The sequence below is a fragment of the Hibiscus syriacus genome, unplaced genomic scaffold (genome assembly GCF_006381635.1).
Source record: "Hibiscus syriacus cultivar Baekdansim isolate YM2019G1 unplaced genomic scaffold, ASM638163v2 tig00110890_pilon, whole genome shotgun sequence".
Lineage (NCBI taxonomy): Eukaryota > Viridiplantae > Streptophyta > Magnoliopsida > Malvales > Malvaceae > Hibiscus > Hibiscus syriacus.
Window position 1 is genome coordinate 14,978,369 of NW_024062900.1, and position 24,063 is coordinate 15,002,431.

The following is a 24,063-nucleotide window of genomic DNA, read 5'->3' on the forward strand; positions in this document are numbered from 1 at the left end:
TCTCTTTTATCTTCATTTTTATTTTCTCAAATTATCAGTTGGGATTTTGGTCTATCCGATAGCCGTCTTCCACAACAAAGAACTTATATCTATTGTCACGAGGTTAGAGTTTCGACTAATTGATAAATGCTTTCTTAGTTAAATGAGGGGCTTAGTATGTAACTCTAGACCCAAAAAATAGTTTGTTCAACTTTAAAATGGGCGAACTAACAAAATATTCAAAAAATTCAAAGGAACACACAACAGATTTGTTAACAGAGACAAACCAAAATGCAGACACAAGTTAGTAAGCTTTTAACTACCCAACTATCTGCTAAACATCACAGGACGTGTTCCCTATAACTCATAATCAACCGAACGCCAAACAAGATGCGAGCAATTAAATAAGAGTGGTGATCGCTAAATTTAGAAAAACAATTTGTGGGAAACGTATAACAATTGCACCACCAGCAGCAATAAACTATTAAAACAGGAGCAAAGGACCACTAAACTACCTCCTTCACATCCCAACCCAACCCCATGAAACCAGATAAGTGACATACTTGTACAGATTACAGGACAACAAAAGACATGTGATACAGAAATCAGAGTACTTTTAGAAGCACATATAATTACATACAATTACAATTTATGAAACATATGGTTCGGACATCTCACAAGTAATTCAAAAATAAATTTGATAACCAATCAATAAATTATACAGTTCACAACCTAAATTACAGTAACACAAAGTAAAGACACACAGATTTAAAAAAAAACACATGACATCGATCAATATTTAATTATTTTTAGATCATTAGCACAGTATCCACAGTGGAAAAGTTGGGAAATAGAATTAGCGACTAGCGAATTAAAGTTCAAGTCCGAGAGAAAGAGTGGAGAGAGAAATTGAAATTTAATTTAAAAACAAGATGTAAATTAATGTTTTTGAAATATAAAATAAAAGATAAAAATAATAATAGATATATATAAATTAATCTATAAAGATAATTAAACAGATATGAGAGAGAGAGAAATATGTCGATCATAGTTTCAATGAAAATTGAATTCCAATTCCCCTTATGGATAAATAACGAGAAAGGTTTCCAATGGTTTTAAAATTTATAAAATCATCTTTAAAATTTCTAAAACTATCAAATAAGTATCTCTAAAATAGACATTTATTCAATCTAATCCTTTTTTTAAATTAAAACAAATAAAAATTAATAATTTTATTAAGATTAAAATATTAATCTTTATTTTGAGATGGGACGTATAAACCTGCAACACTTGTAAGAATTTGAGCTCATCAAATGAGGATAAACCTGAAACACATTCTCATCTGCGAACTTTAGCTCACCAATCCACGAACAAACCCTTTAAAATTGAAAAAGAAAAACACTATTAGTGTTGGGACTATGAAAGCCACAAGAAGTTAGATTTATAGTTGAATCCCATACATTCATCGGTTAATATTGAATCTTATCTATATTATTTTTATCTTAAAATATTTGATTTTAAATCAAACATTATCTATATTATCCTTTAACTTAAGCAATTATATTCTTCAATTAAAAAAATTAGAATATCCGTTATCTTTCAAGGAGCGGGTTAAATTTGAAAGGAGCGGGTCAAGTTGGGTGGCTTAAATAAGTCCAATATTGTGCATAGAACCTCTTTTGCACGGACCCCTACACACGTTTCAAACTTAAAGTCGTAGCCCATGACACTATACAAGTCATTCGAAACTCTCAAGTTGCATGCCATAAAATAAACGATAAATGACCATCCAGCTCAGTTGGTAGAGCACAAGGTTCTAAACCTTGAGGTCGTGGGATCAAGTCCCACGGAGGGCATTTCATAATTTGGAGGTCTCCTACGGAAGCTGCTCTCAACCTGGTGTTGGGGGCAGCCTACTATCTTACCTCCCCCTTACCCCATACATATGGGAAAAAAGGGACAGCCATTTTTTTTCATGGATGGATCGAGTGGTATTGTAGTGACGAATCAAGAAATTAAAAAATAAATTCTAAATTTTATAATATTCTATTCTAAAACGAATTGGGTATGCAAATTTTCTTATATTTATTCACAAATTGAATTAATTTTATTTTTTTCTTTCAAAATAATGAGTGTGCAATGACTCCCTAAAGAGTCATCTACATCCGCCCCCGGCATGTTGGGGAATGCAGTCACACCACTAGAATTTTCAGATTATCTTATATTTTAAAAAAATTCTTTATATTTTTTATTAATTATTTAATTTCGCAATCTCAAAATTTTATATTTGACAATCCTAAAACTTTTAATATAACTTTTTAAATTTTCATCTCTAATATAAATTTTTTTATCGCAAATCCGTAGTTGTTTTAATCGTAAGAGGATGCGGATTTGAATATTTCTAAGTAGGCGTTGTAGCTTTCTGATATCTGCCACTGCTTTAATACTAACATAAGAGGCGAGATTCGGGAACCAAATTGCATGTTGAAAAGTTACGAAAATGCAGTGAGTGAAAGTGGAACATTCTTTTAGAAATGTCACCCACTTGAGGTCAACTGTCATTGTCCACTTTCATTTCTCCTTTTTAAAAATACAGCTTAGAGAAAACACCTTAGTAGGAACTCCTACGACCACAAAATTTTATGTTAAGATAAATTTTTAGAATTTTAAGATAGACCAAAATAAATTTTTAATAAAAAATATATAGAAAAATTCTAAAATATAAAATAATTTTAAACTTTCAAGAGAAAACACCACAAGTAACTCTCTCTGATGTTAATGGGAATTCCTTCAAGTTTGATTTCAATCTAAAGGAGTCATTCTTGGTATTCCATGTCATCTTACAATAAAAGGATATTTAAAAAGAAATTGCAGTTTGGGGATAGAGAAGAAAACCTCTTTCGAAAAGGCAATGAACCATGGCTTATCTGAGGTGGAAATGACCATGCAGGTTAAACCTATTATTTAAAATAGAAGGAAGCCATGGCTTGTTTGTGTCAAAGCTTTAAGAAATATACCAATGGGGTGAGTTTGGTACTTTCATGTTGGAAACATATATGAGATCATACTCACCTTCAAAATCTGCAGCATAACATTATTCATCAAAGCATGTCAACCTCATATGGTGATATATTTACTCAAGGAAACCAACTACCGAATTGAGTGCCAGAGCGCCTAGGCTACCTACTAACGAACATATCTGTCACAGGTGCATCATCATGGCAACTGCCTAGGCTACCTACTAAAGAACCAACTGATTCGAAATGTTCTTAGGTATGCTGCTCATAAAAGCAAAATATGTTATGGTGGATTTTGGGGGGGGGGGGGTGGATGGGTTAACACATTTTCCATGAAACTTAGGAGCATAGATTAATTCTAGTGAGAATGCATGCATCAGAGGAAGGATGTGGAAACAAAATGGTGCTGAAATGATGTTTCTAAAATCTGTCATATTTAACATTTTCCTTTTTCTACAGTTGCCTATAAACATACATGTAAACACTATCCCTATGGCTTATTTAGATTAAAGAAATGAAGGACACAAACTTGTTTTTGCTTGCAAATAAGCAAATATTATTCAGGCTAAATTGGAAAACCCGGTAACCCAATATCTGCACAAGCTAGCCGACTTCTGTCCTTTGTACATTTGGCAGCTAAACAGCACATTACCTACGAGAAGATGCATGCGGAAATGGGTATGTCGCAGGACCCATGTTCACCGGAGCTCCAGGAACCACTGCTCCTGCTACAGGAGCTCTCACTCCATAAGCCATATGTGGTGGGCCAGAAAGATTCACTGGCGTGCCAACCGCTGAGACAAGGGGGCCTCCTATGGGTTGCCCTATAGTTGGAGCACCATACACACCAAAACCAGCTGGTGCAACAGGATGTTGAGGGGGCTGCTGCACTGATTTTCCAGACGAACCTCCAGCTGCAGCACCAGTCGATTGACCGGTGATCGGCCCTTGGGGTGCTGTAATATCTCCATTACCGACACTGGTGATGTCGTGGATGCTAGATCGCCTCCTATCTTTGTTCATGGAATTCAATCGAATGAAATACTTTTGCGCATGACTTGCCACTTGTGTTGGTGTTCTTCTTGAGACCACATAGTTCCGGGATATGCTTCGCCAGTCACCTTTCCCATATTTCTCCAAACCGAGAAGAAATAACCTGTTTTTCAAGATTAAATCATTACAATCATAAAATGAAAAGCCTATTGGTCAGATGAAATATCAAAATACATCTCAAAATTCATAGAATAACAATAAAGACCATTCGTAAAACAATAAGCAATTTCTTAAGGACAAGTTATCCCAGTTTATGAATATTTCCTATGCGCTAGGAGAAGTCATTATAGACCAACTAAAACTAAATAATACCAAATTCGGGCATAAAAAACTCGTCAAGAGAATGGATATTAAAACATCAAGAAGTTAAGCTACGTAACACCCTGTTTTAGCCAAGTGCATTTTGGGCGGAACAGACACACTGATATTTACTTGTGCATGATCAATTATAAATAACTGAGACTAAAATTCAAACAATCATGCTTCTAAAAGAAAATATATAACAAAGGAAAAGCATTCAATATATATACATTTACAATGCACAAGCTCTGAGACACCAAAATATCAGGTTTATATTATCCACAAAGTAATATCCGTCTTTTATGGGACAAAAAGAAACCACGCCTCTTCACTGGTATCAGATAGCGATGTTTTACAGCAAACAAAGTTATTTTAGAGCATACAAAGTTAACCCACCGGTAAATTACAAAAAAGGGCAGGATTAAAGCTTAAGCAGAGACACAGCACCAATAACTCACAAAGAAACCATCGAATGAAATCATCGGAGTAGCATGCAGGTATATGATATATCATAAATAGTTCTTACTCAGAAAGGCATGGTTTTCCACCATAATGTAAGCGAAACATGAATCAAATTGCCTGGCAGAGCGTACATGGCTATATAACCCAAGCACCAGTTCATGAGACTTAATTGATGAAATAAATCACATATGACTTTTCATAAATTCTTTTCCTATATGGTAGCCGGCTGAAAGGTTAATTTTCTACCATAAACCTTCTCAAGATGTCCCTTCCCTTCCATATTAGAACCAAATTTTGGCAAGCACTTCAATCATGGAACCATAAACTGCTATACCAAAAAAGCATGTTGAACACGATAGACATAAGGCAGCAGAAAGCACAAAAACCTAAAATACTGGTTTTAAGTAAAACAAATATAGCTACACGGTGATGTGTCGTGTGTCAGAGACAATTAGATGGTTAATCTGCATATAACAGCCACAACGTCAAGCAGGTAACACGTGACGATAGCATAATTATTCTCTCTAGGATAGAAAATTATATATCATCAACGTGGTAACATCGAGATTTGATTTTGACTTCAATTATTTCACATCAATTAGGACATATTATCATCTACTGGCCATCTACTGACTGACAGGCGTCAAAACATTCAGAGTAACGCACAGCAGCAGGAAAGTCGTAGAAGATCTAATCTTTCTAACAACTAACTAACAATAATCAACAAATAGAATTTTCGAAACGTGGAAGACAATTTCTGCAAATGTTTTTTTTTTTCAGATAAAGATTCTATATATGGATAGGACACGTAAAACCAAAATATAATAAATTTACATTGTTACTAAATATTACGCGTGAAGAATACTAAGTATGGAAGTTCCAAAGGACAAAACAAATGGAGCATAGATCAATCAAAATAAAAACAGAAATAAGAAAGTCTAAACCAGAAGAACTAATTCACCTGTGCTCCTCCTCTGTCCAAGCAGTCCCCTTGCGACGTTCCTGGTCAGACCTCGAATTCTTACCCCCATGATTTGACTCACAGCTATTCTGCCCTACATTTGCTAGTTCCTTTCTTACCAGTACCTTCGCCACTGTCATGGCCGGCTGGACCATCAGAATCATAAGGAGGGAGAGGCACACAACCCGATTCAATTCGGTTAACATCTTCCACTAGAATCTCATAGTGTTCTTTAATCTCTTCCAAAGTTTTCCCAGGCACAGCAGCTGCAATTTTCTCCCACCAATCAGAACAGTCCTCGGGATAAGTTGCAATGGCATTCTCAAATGCCTTATCTTGGTCTCTACTCCACTTGGAGCTATTGCCAGGTTCATTCACAGACATCTAGAATATCACCTGCGGGACAAATAAACTGAAATCACTAAAAGTTTGTAATGCATATCCAAAATCATGGGTTTTCAATAATAGTCCAGGATTTTTTCAGTAGTGGATTTCACTAAATACAGTTCTGATGTAATATGTAAACAATGGAGAAGAGATTTCAAGCAAAAGAGGGTAGTGATGAATGAAAAGGAAAAAAAGAAATTTTTTGAAAAGTCACAAAATCAAAGATGGTAAATGGCATTCAAAACATTAAAAACTAACTAGAGACAAGAACATAGTGAATTCAATGGTAAGGGAATCAGGGTTTCTAACTGAGAAATACATTTATCAAAGAGTTGATACAAAAAAATGTAAACCCAGAAGTCCATGGAGAATTCAGGTTACTAAGTCCAAAACGCTTAAAAATTGCAGCAAATTCTTCAGCTTCTCATTCGTTGTTTTCTTCTGCTAATTAATCAGTTATAAGACTCACCAGAACTTAGCAGCAAATTCTAATGATCTCCCTACCAAGTTTAAATCAGAACAAAATACAGAAAAGATCAATTAAAACACTCAAAAGTACAAGTTGCATTTACGAGGTTACTTGAAGTTTCATTTCACTGTTTTATATTAAAAAAAATCAAACTGTAAACAATAAGCAAAAGAAGTTTTTGGAATACCAAGAAAGGTCAATTTAAAGGGTTACTTCAGAAGAAATGTATGACTTTTTCTTTTACAATTCTCATTGAAGATTCCTACCCAGTAATGAATGATTTGATAATTTCAAGAATTTTCAAGTCTAGAAAAATAGGACAGACTAAACGAGTAAAAAAGCTAACCTCAGATTCCTTCAAACCTAAAAAGAAGCTCACATTTACTGTACAAATCGCCATAAATTGAAACACCGCCTCCAATTAATATCGAGATTCTGACACTTTAACGGATAAACTTTTTTTTCTTCCGAATTATACAAGCACACAAAAATCCAACCCTTGATGATGCCAAACCCTTTTTTTTCAAAACGTAAAATCCTTGGTAAACATTTCTGTTGTAAAGTTTACATACTCGAAGTACATGTAACGAAGATAACAACAAACAGCTAGCGTGCATAAAATTCAAAATGAAACAAGAAAAAGAAAACCCAAAAGGAAAAATCTCACAAAATTGTTGAAAATTTTATCTAAACATACGAATTACAATTAATGTTGATGGGTTATCTTGAAAAATTCAGTAACGGGAGTTGCAGGATGGGTCAAGTGTCCCACCTGTGACCCATCCTGCAACAACAACTTTGCCTACAAATGGGTCATTCCAAGCTGCTCATACACCATTACAATGGAATCCGCCATTACTAACGAAGAGAAACTAAAGCATTTTATATAAAAAAAATTAAAAAAACTATTTTTTTCAGAGAAAAAAGAGAAGCAAACAAGAATAAATTTATATGAGTAGTAGAAGATGGGATACTAATATTATAGCCATCCGTAATGATTGACTATAAATCATTACCTTTCTCTTCTACTTTGTTTCTTTTCTCGGTGGTGCTCGGTGTTGCAAAGATGGAAAAAGAAATGAAAAAAAAAGTTGTTTTTTAATCAAAGCAAAGAAAAGTTTCAATATTTAACTTTATACACAAGGTTGCTCTTTTGTCTTCTTCTTCTTTTACATGGGAATTTTTCACCTTATTTCAGCTTTTAATATCATATATATATATATATTCAAAGAGTTTTCTTTTTCATTTTAATATTAAGACTGAAGTGGACCCTTTTGGGAGGCTTAATTTGGAAATCTACGTTGTAAACGGGTATTTTTGGTTTTTGCCTTGGTAAAGCAAGGAAATAAAATAAAATCTACTCTCTAAATTTATTTTTAAAAATTTTGATTCTTAAATTCAAATTCTTTCGTATATTTTAATTTTAAATTGAATTCAAGTAAGTAAAAAGTTATCGACTTTTAGAGTTAATGGGAATAAAAAATCAGGAATATTTTTTTTTTAAAAATGATAATTTTAACGGGTTGTGATTATGAAGACCCAAAAACCTTTTATGGACTAAATTGAAAAATCAGCAAATTTAGTGACTAGAATTTAGTTTATCCCATAAAGTAAAAGAGTGAGTATCGAGATTCAATGGCCAAGTTGTCCTGTAATAATGAAATTGTGAACCTACCATTTATGGCCACGTAAGCAAGAGGTCAAAGTTCACGACTCTAACAAACCACATGCTCCGTGGCCCATGGTTTTAATTATTGCTATTTATTGTGTTTCCACTTCCACACTTTCTCTCGCAATTTATTCCCAGTTTTATTTAGGTAAACTACATATTTAATCACCCAATTATCACTTTTATTTTGTTTTAATCACTTAATTATTATTTTGAAAAAGCAAACTTAAAGTTACTTTTGGTCATGCTGTTAAAAGAGTAACGATGATGATAACGTTCACCATGTCATTATTGAAAAATTAAAAAATTGTTAAATCTACAGTTTTGTTTATTTTTAAGGATAAATTATACATTTAGCACTTAAATTATCAGTTTTAGTCTATTTTAATATTTAAACTTTCATTTTTTTTAAAATCATACCTAGCGTTTATTTTCTATTTCTTTTTAATACTTCTGTTCAAAATTTAACATTAAATTTTGAAAAATTGAAAGTTATGTACTAATGCGGACCAAAATTAATAGTTTAGGTACTAAAAGCGTTAAGTTTTTAACAGTGGGGTAATAAAATGAAACAAAAACTAAACATTAAGTATGGTTTTAAAAAAATTAAAAGTTTAGGTACTAAAACGGACTAAAACTGATAGTTTAGGTACTAATTGCATAGTGTACCCTATTTTTAATGATAATTTATAAAAAAAATATAACGTTAGATATGATTTTTTTTTTAAAAAGGTAAAGGGGTAACTCTTGCTTCTTTAGTAGACCCAATTTATCACTTTCGCCCCTATCATATTTCCGCATCAATTTAGCTCTCAAAGTTACTCAATTGCATTATTTTATACTTTACTCTTAACTTAAAACCCTAAACCCTAAACCTTAAACCTTAACTTAGGGTTTATAATTTAGGGTTTTAATTTAAGAGTAGGGTATAGAATGATGCAATTAAACAACTTTGAGGGTTAAATTAATGCGAAAATACGAGAATGACGAAAATATAAATTGAATATACTACAAAGTCAAAAATGACTCTTAAGCCTAAAAAATAATGATTGAGATCAAAAGAATATTAAAATGATAGTTAAGTGACTAACGATGTAGTTTACCCTTTTATTTACTAATATTTTAATTGCTTCTTTTTCAGTTTAGTTAAGTTTATGTTATAATTAGAGAAATGACAGGATTCAAATCTTGAATGATTATATGATGGTTGAAAATTTATAAAATGATATTTGGTTCAAATTTATAATTTATCTACGAAGGATTTAAAATGTCATAAGCAATTAGAATTTTCTTGGAAAATTGTATTGTTTGATTAAACATTTAGATTGAATGATTTAATTTGAGTGCGTATGGTATATCCGATTCAATGATTATTTGTTAAAGATCATAAATGTGATCCAATTTACTAATGTGCTTTTATAAATATTAATAATTTAAATATTATTAGAAGTCATGAAGATATGTTAATTATAACTTTTGAAAAGCTTTAAAAACATCTTAATTGTTTAAAGATCAAAGAATCTTAAAATTAAAATTGTCTCTTTCTATAAATCAAACAGTTAAATATAGTTTTTTTTACGTAATAAAAGAATCTTAAATAAACTCAACAGAAATAATATATATTTATCGAGTACATCGATAATTGTAAGATTACAAAATGTGGATAAAGATAATTTTTACCTTTAGAGGAGAGAAAACAAATTATTGATCTAGAAGCACCATATCTTAGTTGGTTTAGAAGCATCATATTTTAATTGATCCAAAAATTTTATTTATGTACTACAAGATCATTATTATCTTTAGATCTTCAATTATTTGATACAAATTATATAAAAATAATTGCTAGGCACGAAATAAATCAAGAAAATATTTGACTAAGACTACTAACCTAATACATACAAATGATACGTGATTTGCTTTTCACATGACAACATATCAATATCTTATTACGGAGATAAAATAAAATGTACGACTCAATTAAAAAGATAATATATCAAGGGAAACATATAATTTTTTTTAGGTTCACTCCCTCGTGATCTTCAAAAGAATAGTAATTTAAATATTTGATGAATCTATTCTGATGATAATTTGGAAGATTTATTAACCAGTACATTATCTATTTCAAAGATAACATTCAAGATTAAATTGTAAAAAGTCAAAGATCTTATATAAAATTGTCACGAAAGAAGTAAATACATGTTGTACTATTTTTCTGTTATCCGAAATTTTATCTCATTGAATTTTATGATAAGATTTTTAACGAGGTAACATATTGTGGGTATTAAAAATATGTGTATTCTTTATTCATTAAAATTTTTTCTCGTAGTTTTTATCTTAATAAAGTTGTAACGAGACACGTTTTCTTTATAGATATTTAAGAGGAAGTATTATGAGTAATTATTTATGTGAATGTCTATGATTAGAACTGTAACATCCTCAATACTGGGTTAGTGGCTAAATTGTAAAATTTCATAATTGGGTGATAAAAGTAGAATATTTGAATAGTTCAATGATTTATGTGGAAATATTTCCTGAAAGTTGTTAGTAATTATTAAAAGAATTAAAGGGCAAAATGGTCATTTGACATGAAATATTTTTATTTCCCTTATAAGATAAGAGAAACCCACGTGGAATCCATTGTGATTCCACACAATTATCTCATCTTCTTCATCTTCTTCTCTTCTCCACCGTGGAGCATACAAGCAAAGATATTAAGCCTAAACAAGTTTCAGGACAATCAAAGAATTAGGATTGAATCAAAGTAAGGCTAAGGTGAGAGCATATGTATAGCATGATTATAGTAGTATATTCAGTTCTAGACTTATGATAAATCTAGATTTGATACTTTGATATATGATTCATTTCATAATATGAAACATGATATGAGTTCATACCATATACATTATGTGACATGAATATGCAGGAAAAGTTATATGAGCTATGTGATAATGGTATGGAAATGATATGTCTATGAGATATAATAGGTGATTCTTATGTGTGTGAATATGTTTGATATGATTACATGATCATAAGATGTAAACCATGTGATAAGTGATATGTGACTATATGAAATTATGAGATAAGTGATTAAGTGCTTAAGAGATATAGGCAATGAGATAGGTGATATATGAATCACATGGAAATGCTTTATGTATAAGTTTATATGTTATTCTATGTGCTATGTGATGTATATATGAAAATATGTGAATAAGATATGACAAATGTATATGAACAAAGGAGAAATGAAATAAGCTATATGAAACAACCTATGTGATTCCATACAAAGTGATATGAACTATGTGACATATGAATATGCAATACGTGATACATGTGATATGATATGAAACATATGGTTACACATACATGTGATATGTGACAAAAGAGAAAGAATAAGTGATGTGATTATGTGAACTGACATAAATGATAATGTCTATGTTATGTAATATGAGAGCTAGTGGTATAGTTGGCATGCCAAGAGTCGAGGGTTTACCTATGTTCTACGGGACATATGGATAGAATTACCTATGTCTTTCGGGACATATGGACAGTATACCTATGTTCTAAAGAACATATGGACAATTTACCTAGGTTCTTCAGGATCTATGGACAGTTGCCGAGGTTCTTTATGACCTCTGGATAGGTCCTTCGGGACATTTATACGAGCTGTGGTGACAGCATAATAGTGCACAACCTCAATGTACTCACATACCTTAAGTTCTCAAAGTATACATGGGCTAATACATGAGCTTTAAAGAGATAATGAAAAATACATTATATGTGATATGTATGTTTGGTAATATGAAATAGGTTATAGAAATTACATGATGATATGTTGTTCCTTAGTGTAGTGATATATGTGTATATGAAGAAGAGAAAGATTGATAAAAGTTATACAAGACAGGTCAATTCTCCTTTCCAAAGATCAGATCAGAAAAGAAATGTACAGTATGCATTTTGTAATAAGGATAATGGTTGCCATGTAAGTAACGGTTTAAATCCGATATGTTCTAATCGGTTTGTAAAATCATATGATAGAGTTTTGCAATGTTTTAAATGTGTATATGTAAATAGAAATTGTATACGAATGAAAACTCAGATTTTTATGAATTTTTACGTATTTTGCCGAAGTACTGTAGCAGTGCATCGATACACGATTGATATTCAAAGTTTTCACTGTTCACAGTACTGTTCATTATTGTTCACGGTACTGTACATACCGTATAATACTGTTCATAGATACATATTTTTCAGATTTTATAATGAAGTATAATTTTAATAATATTATTGTATTTTATTAAAACAAGTTTAAATATTTTGATATTTTATAAGAATATCGTTTTAAAAGTCAATGTGACATCTCGGACTCGTATTCGAGTCGGGTACGGGTTGGGGTGTTAAATTTAATGGTATCAGAGCTACGCTTTAGCCGATTCTAGGCTAAAAACGAAGTTAAAAGTGTTTTAAAAAGTATACATGCCAACACAAAGTGGAAAATTTTCTGATCTGATAGGGTAAAGAGTGTGTTGTCTTGTTAATAGAGTTAAATTGTTATGTTATATAAGATAAGTGAATACCTGAGAATGATTTATGAGATATATATGTTTATATGATATGATAGATGATATGTGAACATATGCAAATGACATATGTTATATGATATGAATTGGATGATCATTGCACACGTGATATGTTATAGAAGAAATCATGTGAGCACATGAATATATGAGAGCTTCCAAAGTGAAACACAAGGTGATAGACTTGAAGGTAATAGCATTCACCTGCCCTGGCCAGGCAGGGAGAAGAGCGAAAACCTCAGGGAGTACCTGTACAAGATTAGGCAATGTCTTTATGATGTTGAATAATATCGTGATATGTTTCAATCGTATGCTTCTTTAACTCATAGACTTGATGTATCGAAATAGTTAAAAGAGTTAAGAACACCCGAGTTCAAGGGTAAAATTTGAGAAATGTTCTATTGTTATAGACCTTTGGATAAATGATATGAAGATAATGATAGAAGGTGTTCATTTCTCCAAAGTGGAGAAATTAAATTGAGTAGTTTCGTTACTACGTGAGCAAGCTAGAGTATGGTGGACAAATGTCACCATAAGAATGTTCAAAGATCAAATGACATGGTTATTATTTATAGAATAGTTCGAGAATAAGTGCATCAGTGATATGTTTATAAGATGAATGAAATCAGAGTTATAAATTATACAAAGGGATAGTACTGTGTATAAGCAAGAGTGTAGATATGATAAGGGTTTGTATTTTAGAAGAAAGAGTTAGCATTGGCTAACAAGATTACATGATGAAAAATGTGTTGATCATATGAATGTGATATAGTGAAGGAAACAAAGATTTTTATGGTTGAGTAAAGCTAAAGGATTGAAAAGTAAGTTTTCTGATGATGACAACAAAGATTAAGTAAGTAAAGGAGACAATATAAGAACATTAAAAGATATGTTCTTATCAATGTGTGCAATGAAAATTCGAGGACGAATTTTCTTAAAAGGAGGGGAGATTTGTAACATCCTCAATACCGGGTTAGTGACTAAATTATAAAATTTCATAATTGGGTGATAAAAGTAGAATATTTGAACAGTTCAATGATTTATGTGGAGATATTTCCTGAACGTTGTTAGTAATTATTAAAATAATTAAAGGGCAAAATGGTCATTTGACATGAAAGATTTTTATTTCCCTTATAATATAAGGGAAACCCACGTGGAATCCATTGTGATTCCACACAATTCTTTCATCTTCTTCTCTTCTCCACCGTGGAGCATACAAGCAAAGATATTGAGCCTAAACAAGTTTCGGAACAATCAAATAATTAGGATCGAATCAAAGCAAGACTAAGGTGAGAGCATATGCATAGCATTATTATAGTAGTATATTCAGTTCTAGACTTATGATAAGTCTAGATTTGATACTTTGATATATGATTCATTTCATATTATGAAACATGATATGAGTTCATACCATATACATTATGTGACATGAATATGCAGGAAAAGTTATATGAGCTATGTGATAACGGTATGGAAATGATATATCTATGAGATATAATAGGTGATTCTTATGTGTGCGAATATGCTTGATATGATTACATGATCATAAGATGTAAACCATGTGATAAGTGATAAGTGACTATATGAAATTATAAGATAAGTGATTAAGTGCTTAAGAGATATAAACAATGAGATATGTGATATGTGAATCACATGGAAATGATTTATGTATAAGTTTATATGTTATTCTATGTGCTATGTGATGTATATATGAACATATGTGAATAAGATATGACATATGTATATGAACAAAGGAGAAATAAAATAAGATATATGAAACAACCTACGTGATTCCATGCAAAGTGATATGAACTATGTGACATATGAATATGCAATACGTGATACATGTGAGATGATATGGAACATATGGTTACACATATATGTGGTATGTGACAGAAGAGAAAGAATAAGTGATGTGATTATGTGAACTGTCATAAATGATAATGCACATGTTATGTAATATGAGAGCTAGTGGTATAGTTGGCATGCCAAGAGTCGAGGTTTACCTATGTTCTACGGGACATATGGACAAAATTACCTATGTCTTTCAGGACATATGGACAGAATTACCTATGTCTTTTGGGACATATGGACATAATTACCTATGTCTTTCGGGACATATGGACAATATTCCTATGTTCTAAGGAATATATGAACAGTTTACCTAGGTTCTTCGGGACCTATGGACAGTTGTCGAGGTTCTTTATGACCTCTGGATAGGTCTTTTGGGACATTTATATGAGCTGTGATGACAGCACAATAGTGCACAACCTCAATGTACTCACATACCTTAAGTTTTCAAAAGTATACGTGGGCTAATACATGAGCTTTAAAGAGATAATGACAAATACACTATATGTGATATGTATGTTTGGTAATATGAAATAGGTTATAGAAATTACATGATGATATGTTGTTCCTTAGTGTAGTGATATATGTGTTATATGATGTGTATATGATAAGTAAAAGGGATTAACGATAGTATTTGTAGATATATGTATTTTGTTTATATGAAATGTTATATGGTTATATTATATGTTTTATATGCCTCATTAAGTCAACGACTTAGCGTGTGATTGTTTTACACGTAGGTTTCGAGAAGAGGAAGATTGATAAAAGTTATGCAAGACAGGTCAGTTCTCATTTCCAAAGATCAGATCAGAAAAGAAATGTACAGTATGTATTTTGTAATAAGGATAGTGGTTGGCATGTAAGTAACGGTTTAAATCCGATATGTTCTAATCGGTTTGTAAAATCATATGATAGAGTTTTGCAATGTTTTAAATGTGTATATGTAAATGGAAATTTTATACAAATGAAAACTCGGATTTTTATGAATTTTTACGTATTTTGCCGAAGTTACTGCAGCAGTACTATAGCAGTGCATCAATGCATTGATACACAATTGATATTCGAAATTTTTCACTGTTCATGGCACTGTTCACGGTATTGTTCATTACTGTTCACGGTACTGTACATACCATATAGTACTGTTCATAGATACGTATTTTTTTCAGATTTTATAATGAAGTATAATTTTAATAGAATATTATTGTATTTTCTTAAAACAAGTTCAAATGTTTTGATATTTTATAAGAATATCGTTTTAAAAGTCAATGTAACATCTCGAGCTCGTATTCGGATCGGGTACTGGTCTAGGTGTTACAAGAACTCTATGTATTAAGTAATACTTTAATGTACTTCATTATTAAAATTTTACTATTCAATAGAATTAATGTTCTATAAAATATTTATTTCTTATGTTTATAAATATAGAGTTTAGAAAAAAATATTATATAAAATTTATATTAAAAAATAATACATATTTCTCTTTTTATTATATATATATATATATATTATTTCATTATAATATATATTGAAAATGATTATTTTTTTATGTTGTTATGTTCTTTAAGAAAAATAAATACAAATTAAAGTAGGAGTTCAAATGTCCACAACCACACCAAACTTTATCTTCATTTTCTGCATTTTTCATCAGATTAGATATGTTATTGTTTGTAAAAACCAAATTTCGCATAATTCATAATTCATAGCAATTGATCTTCTCCTTCACAATTCTCAATATTAACTTTCGTTTACTCTCCAGTCCCAGACAATTGGAAAAGATTCAGTCATGGAATACGTTACATTGGCCGTTCTAATCCTCTATCTCATCTCTTATTCCCCTAAGAAACACTCCACCCGCAACCACCACCGCCGCCTCAAGCTCCGCTATTCCTCCGCCCATCACGATCCCGTTGCTTTCGATCCCCTCGTCGCCGAGATCGAGCGCCGCCGTGAAGACAACCAATGGGAGAAGCAGTACTTGGAGCATTCCAATCCAGAGTTCTTGCAGCACCCCGCTCCCGCTGAAGAATCGCAGCCCGAGTTGGATGATTTCTTGAATGCCGAAGATTACTTGAATGATGGGGACAAGTTTAACGTAACTAATAGGTTGGTGGTATTGCATTTGATTCTAAAATTGACGTTACTACTTTTATTGCTTACTCGAGGGGTTAAATTTTGCAGTTTTAGTTAATATTTTAGTGCCAATTCTGGTGAAAAGTGTTCTACTTAGATTATCAATGATACTAAATATGTGCAATTTAGTGGTCTCAGTGTTAGAAGAGAGTGTTGTTTTAGAGGACTCGAGTTTGATTAATTACCCTACGTTAATGATTAAGAAAAATTATGAATAAATACTACCTTGTAATTACTCATACTATTAAAAAAATTATGTGCTAGGTGTCTTCATCACTTAGATTATCAATTTTAGTTAAGGGTTCATATGTTTTACAAAAAGCATGTTAGGTGGCTTCATTATAATTCTTTCTAATTGCCTATTCGAATGAGTATCAATGCTAGGCGTCTTCATTCTTGAAAATTATTGAGATGTTAGTTTGCTTAATTCGTTTGTGAATGTCTTCTAGAATGAATATACTTTGTGATGATTTGTTGGAAATAAGCATGATGGGCAGTAGCATTTTGGACGATGTTGATTGAATGGAGGTTTAATGTAATGAAACAGGTTGGTATTGCTGTTCCCCAAGATTGATGTAGACCCATCAGATGGTTTTGTGACTGAGAATGAATTGATTGAGTGGCATCTGCAGCAGGCTACGAAGGAAGTGTTGTTCAGGAGTTTGAGGGAGATGGAAGTTCATGACAGAAACAAAGATGGGTTAATTTCATATGCCGAGTATGAGGCTCCCAGTTGGGTGAAGAATGGTCTGTTGTCTATACCATTATGTTACTAAATTATAGATATCATGTTGTGGAACTAATCCTTCGTGCTTGCTTTTTTCTTTCTTTTGACGAATCTGTGATCTTTTGAAGTGGGTTTCAATTTTTTTTGAAAGAGAGTGATTAATGACATTAAAACAAAACAACAATCATGCATGATATATTCTTTGGACTTCTAGTACAAAACTTGGATATGGCAATTGATTTCTGCTTAATTTACCTCGTAGTGATAATTAGAGGTGTTACCTTATTTTTGCTTCTTTCTATAGACAACCCATCTTTTGGCCACAATATGGGCTGGTGGACAGAGGATCATTTTAATGCCTCAGATGCTGATGGTGATCGTTTATTAAAGTTAACCGAGTTCAATGAGTAAGTTTCAACTAATATTCTCCCAGGGAAGGTGGTTATTTTCAATTGATTCTATTACTCTCCCCTAAATTTTCCGCTTGATATTTTCCTAGTTTTATGCACCCGGCTGACAGCAAAAACCCAAAGCTGCTTCGATGGTTATGCCAGGAGGAAGTAAGGTGACCTAAGTTTTATTCCTTTTCCTTTTCCCCATGAAAAATTATATATTTGTCCCATTATAAAAAACCAAGTCATGCTTAAATTATATATTCCGAGCACGGGTGTAACCGAGCCGAGCCCGAATAGTGGCTCAAGCTCGATTCAGAGCTCGGGGCTCGATACTCAGCTTGAGCTCAGTCGAACATCAATTCCCAAACTTGGGCGCAGTTTGAGATATAATAATGCTACCCGAGCTCGATCTCGATTAAACTCGTTTATCAATTTTTGTACTAAAGCTCAAATTCAAGCTTGATTAACCTCGCTCATATTCAATAATATATATTGTAAGGGTAGAAATGCAGTTTAATAATATAAAGATTGAAAAGTTTGATAACGCTCGCCAGCCGCACGAGCCGGGTATTATTATTATGGTGCTTGAATTTGGCTCGACCAATAACTAGAGCTGTTCAAGCCCGGCTCAATGATTACCGACTCAAATTTGAGTTTTTCCGATCGAACTTGAATAGCTTGCAAGCATAGGTGTCTCATTTACACCCCTAATTCTGAATTCAAGAAATAAGAAAAACAGTTTCTTGTTCTTGGATATATTATCTCATTTTCATTTGATCTGTTTTTTCAATTATTGTGTTTAAAGTTTGCCTTTTTTTTTCTCCTATAGGGAAAGAGATGAAGACAAAGATGGGAAGGTTAACTTCAATGAATTTTTTCATGGTATTTTTGACTTTGTAATAAGCCATGATGAAGAAGGTCATGATTCAATGGAGACAGAGACCCCAGCTAAACGGTTGTTTAGCCAGCTTGATAAAGATGGTGACAGGTGCTTGTATGAACTTTTAGTTTTATGTATCGTGTTTGAATTGGGAACTTGTTTGGATGGTTAAATAAATTTCCAGTGGTTTAACAGATTCTTGACAGATGAAGAGCTACTACCAATCATTGGGAAACTTCATCCATCTGAACGGTACTATGCAAAACTACAAGCAGATTACATCATATCACAGGTATTTATGACACTAGATAATTTAGCATTACTATGCATGGATGTATGCATAACTTCTCTAATGTTCCATTTTATTATTAATTTATTGCATTTAGACCATGCCGGCTCTGCATTTGTACTTGTAAAGGAAACCATTATGAACGTAGGGTGGACGTAAGCCTCTTAGGTCTTGGGAGAAATTAGGTAGCACTCTTATAATAAACGAAGTTTTACGACTCTTAGAATAGTGACTATTTAGTTTGATGTACTTTATTTAATTATTGTAATCTTTACTTAAAGAGATGTATCATGTATGGGATAATAAAAGCTAACCAGAACGTTTATCAAAACTCTAAAAAGATATCTATGCCTATCTCTAACGAATTCAAAAGGTTTTGGGCTCCCCTTTATGAAATCGATAATAATGTACAAAAAAGTAATGGAGGGTAGCCAAACCCCATTTTCCAAGGCAATCTCTTTACATACTATGTATGCGAATGTGTTACAGATGATAACTCGGTTACTACCATTATTGACTTCTCCTTTTATTATGGTTTTTTGTATTAGATTAAATATTCTTGCTTAAGGAAGTTATTTTCTTGCTAGTCATAGTTGCTGCAATGTTTTCGACGACTATTAAATGAAAATTCCAAGTTTGACATCATTCTCAACCAAGGCTTGGCCTAGTAGTTTTTACCCCCTCCTCTGAAGCCCAAGGATTAAACTAAGCTCTATCATTGAAGACTTTGTTAATCTTAATCACAGGCAGATTTGGATAAAGATGGCCGCTTAAGCTTAGTCGAGATGATTGACAATCCATATGTATTTTATAGTGCCATCTTCAATGATAGTGAAGATAACTATAGGCACCTAAATGCTCTGATTTCTCGATAGGTAAGAGGAACCATTCATAATTTGCTTGCATCAACTTTATGCTGTCTGTATTTGCGTAAACCGAGCTCTTTTTGCAGGATACAAAGGAAGCAATAGAACTCTAGTACTTTTTTCTAGTAATAGTATTCAATCAAGATCATGGTAATCAATGTTGATATCCATGGTGAGTTCTTGTACTCTAATTGTTTGTTTCCGAGTTCCAACCTTTTTTTCGGGTTTTATTCCCTACATCAGCTACTTCAGATTACTATCATTTGTTCATCGCAGATACAGTTGTTGGTCCTTAGAATATTTCATATTTCTAGCATGCATCTATTATTACTGTAGGCAGCCGTGTATGTCAAGTTTCCAGTGAAAACTGTCAGAATCTGGTCTGGAATTCTCAGAATGGGCAGATTCAAAGTTGTAAATAATTCCATTCCATTGATTTGTTTATTCAGCCACATGAAAATATCTACGGTATTTTATAGTTTATTATTGTTCTAGCCATCAACATGTAACAGTGCACCGAAGAATTCAACTTGGTGATATCAAAAACTATTGCCATGAGAATAGCTTTTCTGAACAAAACAATCAAGGGGAGGAGCCTTACCCACCACCACAAAACAAGGCATAACATAAAATTAGTCCTAAAGTTTGCACAAATGGTCACTTTGTCCTTATTTCTTTTTGAAGCATTTTAACCCTCAATTTTTCGATTTTTAGTCAAAATAGCCTCCATTAGGTGGAAATCGTTGACTAATTTAACATATGTTATTGACGTGTTATTTTAACATATGTTTAATTAGTAATGTGACATATGTTATATCATTATTTTAGTGATATGACAAATGTTATTTGTTAGTTTTTACGAACAATTGAAATATGCCAAGAAGATGGTGAATTGACATTTTAAAAATTATGGTGGAAGTAATCGAAAATAGAACTTTTGCATAAATATTTAGAGTGGTTTGACTTTATCAACGAAACTCTTCATCCACTACCTTAATATCTACACTAAGGATTTCTTAAATTCACTAGATTTACTTACCTTTAAGAACAGAGTGTAACCTTAGAAAACTTCAAGGTATACCTAAAACCTTGAATACATACTTTCCCAAAGAGTAAATACAAATTTAGCAAACAAAATAAAACCTCACAAATACAAACACATGTTTAGTTTTTGTTTCATTTTAGTACCCTACCGTTAAAAACTTAACGCGTTTAGTACCTAAACTATCATTTTTAGTCCGTTTTAGTACCCAAACTTTTAATTTATTTTTAAATTTAACATTAAATTTTGAACGGGTACTATAATATAACAAAAATTAAACTTTATGTATGGTTTTGAAAAAATTGAAAATTTAGGTATTAAAATGGACTAAAACTGATAATTTAGGTATTAAACGCGCACTTTACCCATTGAACAATAAAGCCCATAAGTGTGTTATAAGAATATGACAAAATTAAGTAAAAAAAGTCTTATGATGTTGATATGATCTTTCAATAATATTTCTTATTGTTCTCCATGTGAATCTCGTTCCCTTTTTTGTCTTCTAATACTCTCCTAACTGTTTGTAGACGTTTGTAGTTGAGTAGAGTTGTTGGAATCATTAATTTTGAGCATTAAATGCTCTCCTGCAATTTTGGTATCAATCTCGGGTAGTGGGTATAGAGATCAAACATCCCAACAGTAAAAAATATAGTTGTTGAAGTCATCGGTATCGATACCATTTTAGTGAGTATCAATATTCCTTTATCGATATTAATACTAGCACCTTTTTTATCGATACTAAAATGTACACTGAAAAACGGGGTATCGATATTGGCTTGCTGGTCTCGTGATTGAGAGGAGATTTTTGATGAAATCAAGTATTTTTTAAGCTTTAAAAATATTTATAAATTATATAAAAACTTAATAATACTTGAGATTATTTTTCACGATTAAAAATCACTTGAAAATATTTTATGAAAATTTTTCATAGAACTATAAAATGCAAATTTTGACAATATAAATCATTTAACAATTCATATTATATCAAAATCGAATGTTGGTTCAACAATCTTCTCTTTTTAATATATCAAAATCTTTTTGGCTAGAAGCAAATTTACACTTACATATATTTCTCCTTATTTTTGTTATTAAAAAAACAAATTAAGCTTCAAAAGAGAAAATATATAACACCCTAATCTAGTCCGACCCGAAGATCCATGGATTAATATGTCACACGAAACCACCGAAGTGTCTAACCCAAAAACTTTCATTTAAAGAAACTGTAAAACACCATATAAAAATTCATTCAAAGAAAATGAAATAAACATAATAATCAAGTTTACAAAATAAAGGGAGCTCCCAAAACATCCAAATAAATACATTGAGTTTAAACCAAAATAGAGTTATGGCTGAATACAAAAAGGGTCTATAATAGTACATGCCCTCTATCATAAATCAAGACATACTCTGAAGATCTTTACTGAGCTGGAATATCTGGTGACGATAACGCTCCACAGATAACCTCCTAAGAACCTGCGTATGAAACCACATTCTAAATGCGGAGCTTACAAACTTAGTGTCTCACTAATAATTATACTATACTACATGCATTCACTAATTGTGCATGCTAGAGGCATAGGTATAAAGACATAGGATACTAATATGATATGATGAGGTAGGCATCATGGTGTGGCTGATGGTTCTGCATCTCGAAGATCACACACCTCTCTAGCCTTCCTATATACCCTTGGGTATCTGGGGTGAGATCTGAAACTGCATCAGAAACGTACACCCGACCAACTTACTTCATCGAATCTTGGGGAATCTATGCCCAGCAGAAAACTGAAGTGCCTTGGAATTGACTGGGATATCCAACTATATGATTGTATCTACTAAAGTAACTCGGGTGTTCTAACTATGTCCCGAGCTTCAAACAGAGCTAGTTTTATGTCATTATGGTTGTTATTGTGTTTAGTTGTTCTGAGTTTATTACTGTTATCACTTGTAGTTTTATTTCATGGTATTCTGGTGTAATTGGGTCCCTCAAAATTGTCCCTTAAAATCTTTGGGTTTGATATCCAAAATTTTTCATGGGTACCGATACTTAGCCTCTGAGTATTAGTACTAACCTCTGGGTATTGGTACTATTGACTTATAACAAAGGGTTGGTATCGATATTATAGCTTGAGTATCGATACTTCTGGTTTGTCGTATCGATACTTTCCTGAGTATTGACCAGGATTGACTTCAATGTTTTGAAAAATACCTAAGTATTGAAACCCCTGTTGGGGAGTATCGATACTCTACCATTGGTATCAATACCCCCATAAGAACAAATACCAAAAATGACTACTGGAATCTACTAAGTGAACTTGGTATCAATATCACCCTGCGAGTATCAATACCTCACCTACAACATCGATACCCATTGTATGAGTATTGATAATTCTATCCCAAAATCTCTTTGTTTTTAACATCTAAATAACAATATTGGTATTCTTCTTCTAATACTGATACTTGAGCCTAGAAATACCCTATTTTAGGGACGAAAATGCCTCTCCAACACTCTCAAACGTTCTACTGAGGTCTCTAGAGTGTTATGTCTGATAATAGGGGTCATAATAAGTCTGTAAACATGCTAAAAACACCCAAAACACTGAAATCTACCATGAACATACTTTATGCCTCTTGCAAGAAAACAAACTCACTTAGTGATCTAAAATGTAGTAGAGTTGAGTTAGAAGGGAGTTACCTTGAATTCCTAAGTTGATGAAAGTGTCCAAGACTCAACCAAGTGTTAGCTTTTCATTCCATTTAATTTTGGAGCTTTCGCAAACTTCCATCACTAGACAATAATCAAACACTTGAGTTACTAGCTTGATCTAGAGGTTAAGAAGGGTTCAAGAACACTTATTAAGGCTTAAACTCTCTAAAAATGGATTAAAACCCTTAAGTTCCACAACCCCTCACAAAACTCATATTTCGCTACCATGGTGAAATGAAAAGGTTGAAGGCTTGATTTGAAGCTCTGAAGGTGAAAATTAAAATTCTTACCTTTAAAATAACAAACTA

The 24,063-nt window shown here is 32.3% G+C and overlaps 1 protein-coding gene and 1 pseudogene across 1 annotated transcript; one reads left to right on the forward strand and one right to left on the reverse strand.

Annotated features, from left to right (window-relative positions):
- Positions 1 to 3,388: 3,388 nt before the first annotated feature.
- Positions 3,389 to 7,722, reverse strand: LOC120144511 (annotated as a pseudogene).
- Positions 7,723 to 16,341: 8,619 nt separating this feature from the next.
- On the forward strand, positions 16,342 to 20,444 carry LOC120144833 (calumenin-like). The gene is made up of 8 exons (XM_039158792.1): positions 16,342 to 16,825; positions 17,400 to 17,599; positions 17,884 to 17,986; positions 18,079 to 18,144; positions 18,804 to 18,962; positions 19,050 to 19,146; positions 19,890 to 20,018; positions 20,096 to 20,444. The coding sequence occupies exons 1-7, from the start codon at positions 16,506 to 16,508 to the stop codon at positions 20,016 to 20,018; spliced, it is 1,074 nt and encodes a 357-aa protein (XP_039014723.1). The 5' UTR covers positions 16,342 to 16,505; the 3' UTR covers positions 20,096 to 20,444.
- Positions 20,445 to 24,063: the final 3,619 nt, after the last annotated feature.

Excerpts from the sequence above, each read along its gene's own strand:
- LOC120144833 (XM_039158792.1), top strand. The coding sequence starts at position 16,506 with ATGGAATACGTTACATTGGCCGTTCTAATCCTCTATCTCATCTCTTAT. Across the intron at positions 17,987-18,078 it reads AAGTTAACCGAGTTCAATGA|TTTTATGCACCCGGCTGACA; the intron begins GTAAGTTTCAAC and ends ATATTTTCCTAG. Across the intron at positions 18,145-18,803 it reads TTATGCCAGGAGGAAGTAAG|GGAAAGAGATGAAGACAAAG; the intron begins GTGACCTAAGTT and ends TTTCTCCTATAG.